This window comes from Laetiporus sulphureus, assembly GCF_001632365.1.
Source record: "Laetiporus sulphureus 93-53 unplaced genomic scaffold LAESUscaffold_79, whole genome shotgun sequence".
NCBI lineage: Eukaryota > Fungi > Basidiomycota > Agaricomycetes > Polyporales > Laetiporaceae > Laetiporus > Laetiporus sulphureus.
The window spans coordinates 20,191-22,069 of record NW_024468588.1 but is presented as its reverse complement, the minus strand read 5'-3'; the positions used below and the strand labels follow the sequence as shown (position 1 = coordinate 22,069).

The window sequence follows — 1,879 nt, the reverse complement described above, 5'->3', positions numbered from 1 at the left end:
GTCGCACGCGCACACAGCCCACTAACGTCTATCTTTCAGTCGGACCGTCAGATGCTCAGCAACGCATGTACGTGAAAAAAATGCACACCGTGCACTGGTCTCGTGCTCACGGTCATCTCGGCTTTGTTAGAGTAGAAATATATTGCGGGAAGGAGGAGTAGGAGAGGAATGGTGGAATGGAACATTTGAGAGGAAGGGTAGGGGAGAAATGGTTGAATGGAAAGCTTGAACCACATACCTGCTATTGTGAGGCTGGAACAACGCGCTGCGTGAGATCGGCAGCCGACGCCTGTCGGAACGGACGGCGTACCACGCGAGCGCGGTCGTTCTCGCCAACAGCGAAGCGGAACGCTCGCAGCGCGTGACGAGATGAGCGTACGCTGCGAGCGATGGCTGCGTTCGCGCATAAGCGCGATAATCAATTACATACAGACTCACCGTGAAACCCGCGAACCGCGCGCGGGTGGTCTCGTTTGGGCCCAACCCGACCCTTGCACGCGTTCATGTAAGCATTGCGCGCACGCGCTGGGCATTTGCGCCGCGACCCATCGATGGCGCGCAGATCGTGGTGGTACTGTAGCTCGTCGGCTGGAGGAGAACGCGCGTCTGAGCGCACGACGGTCGGCGAGCGGCGATGTACATTCAGAAGGCATGGATAGGGCCGAACGACGGCGGCGTGTCTGCGACGCAGCAATGGATGATGTTGTCGATGCGGTCGACTCGGAGTGCGAACGAGCTCCGGTCGTCATGTGGAGGAGCGAGTGGGCGGGTGCGCGAAGCTGACGGCGACACGGTCAGAGCAGGGAGAGCGGGCATTGGGGTACGCGGACGTCGCTCGACATGTAGCCAGGGCGCGCAGTGAACGGAAGATGCGCACCTGGATTGCACGGCTGAGTCGACCCAGCACGCGGTCGCGATCGATGTCAGATCTGCCATCGAGACTGGGACGTCGCGACGCGTTCGAGCGCGGCGTATGAAGAACGGAGAGCGGAGACAACGGGAGCGCACGGCAGGCAGAGGCACGAATGGGCAAGAGACGTACATTGTGGCGCAGCCCTCGTGCTCATCGACATCTCCCAAAGCTTCCCTTCCCCACTCGACAGTCCTGGCGCTGCGGCCGTGCGATGCGCGTGTTGCAGCGGGTAGGCGATGCTTGCGCGATGGAGGCATGCTGGTGCATTGGGCCGCTGTGTGCGCTGTGAATGCGGGAGATGGAGGAAGGCGGTGGACGAGAGACGTGGCCAGCGTAGACAAGCAGAGGCCGATGACGAGCGTTTGTTGCCGCCACATGTAGCCACTGAGCGCTCTCGCGCTGACCTTCACGATCTTGCCCCTTATCTTGCCTCGATCTCCATCACTCATCTCAGTATCGCTCGCTCTTGACTCTAGGCTATCGCTCACTCGCGTTGCTCGTCGATCTCAAACGCCTGGGGCTGCTCGCTCACCCTCGACCCTTTGCGCCACACAAGGACTCCCCTGTGGCCCACGCTGGTGTCGTCATAGCGCTCTCTCGTCGACCTTACAGGAACGCGTCCAGCCACAATGCCCGCATCCATGCCGACGTCAACGCGCGCTCTCAAAGACCTGTCCGTCCGAACAATGTCGGAGGACGGTCTGTTCGATAGTTCGTCCGAATCAGAGCTCATCGCGTTGGACTCGGCTGCGATCTCATCCACCCACGGAGAGCGCGATGCTACGCCTATCGCCTTTGCGGAAGCTGACGCACGTCCTGCGACGACAACTCCTGTGGCGAACGAGAAGGCCAGCGGCGACGAGGATTCGATCATGACTGAGGCACCTCCCGACTCCGAGTCTGAATGGAGCGGCACCGAGACCAGCCACAGCACGCCCACACACTCACCGCACCACCCCCCAACCC

General features: G+C 61.1%; 1 protein-coding gene across 1 annotated transcript; it reads right to left on the bottom strand.

Annotated features, from left to right (window-relative positions):
• Positions 1–241: 241 nt before the first annotated feature.
• Positions 242–1,787, bottom strand: LAESUDRAFT_764514 (uncharacterized protein; the record flags this gene model as incomplete). Its single annotated transcript, XM_040913451.1, has 4 exons — positions 242–393; positions 439–680; positions 734–1,333; positions 1,402–1,787. 4 exons carry the CDS (start codon positions 1,785–1,787, stop codon positions 242–244), a joined length of 1,380 nt encoding a protein of 459 aa, XP_040758264.1.
• Positions 1,788–1,879: the final 92 nt, after the last annotated feature.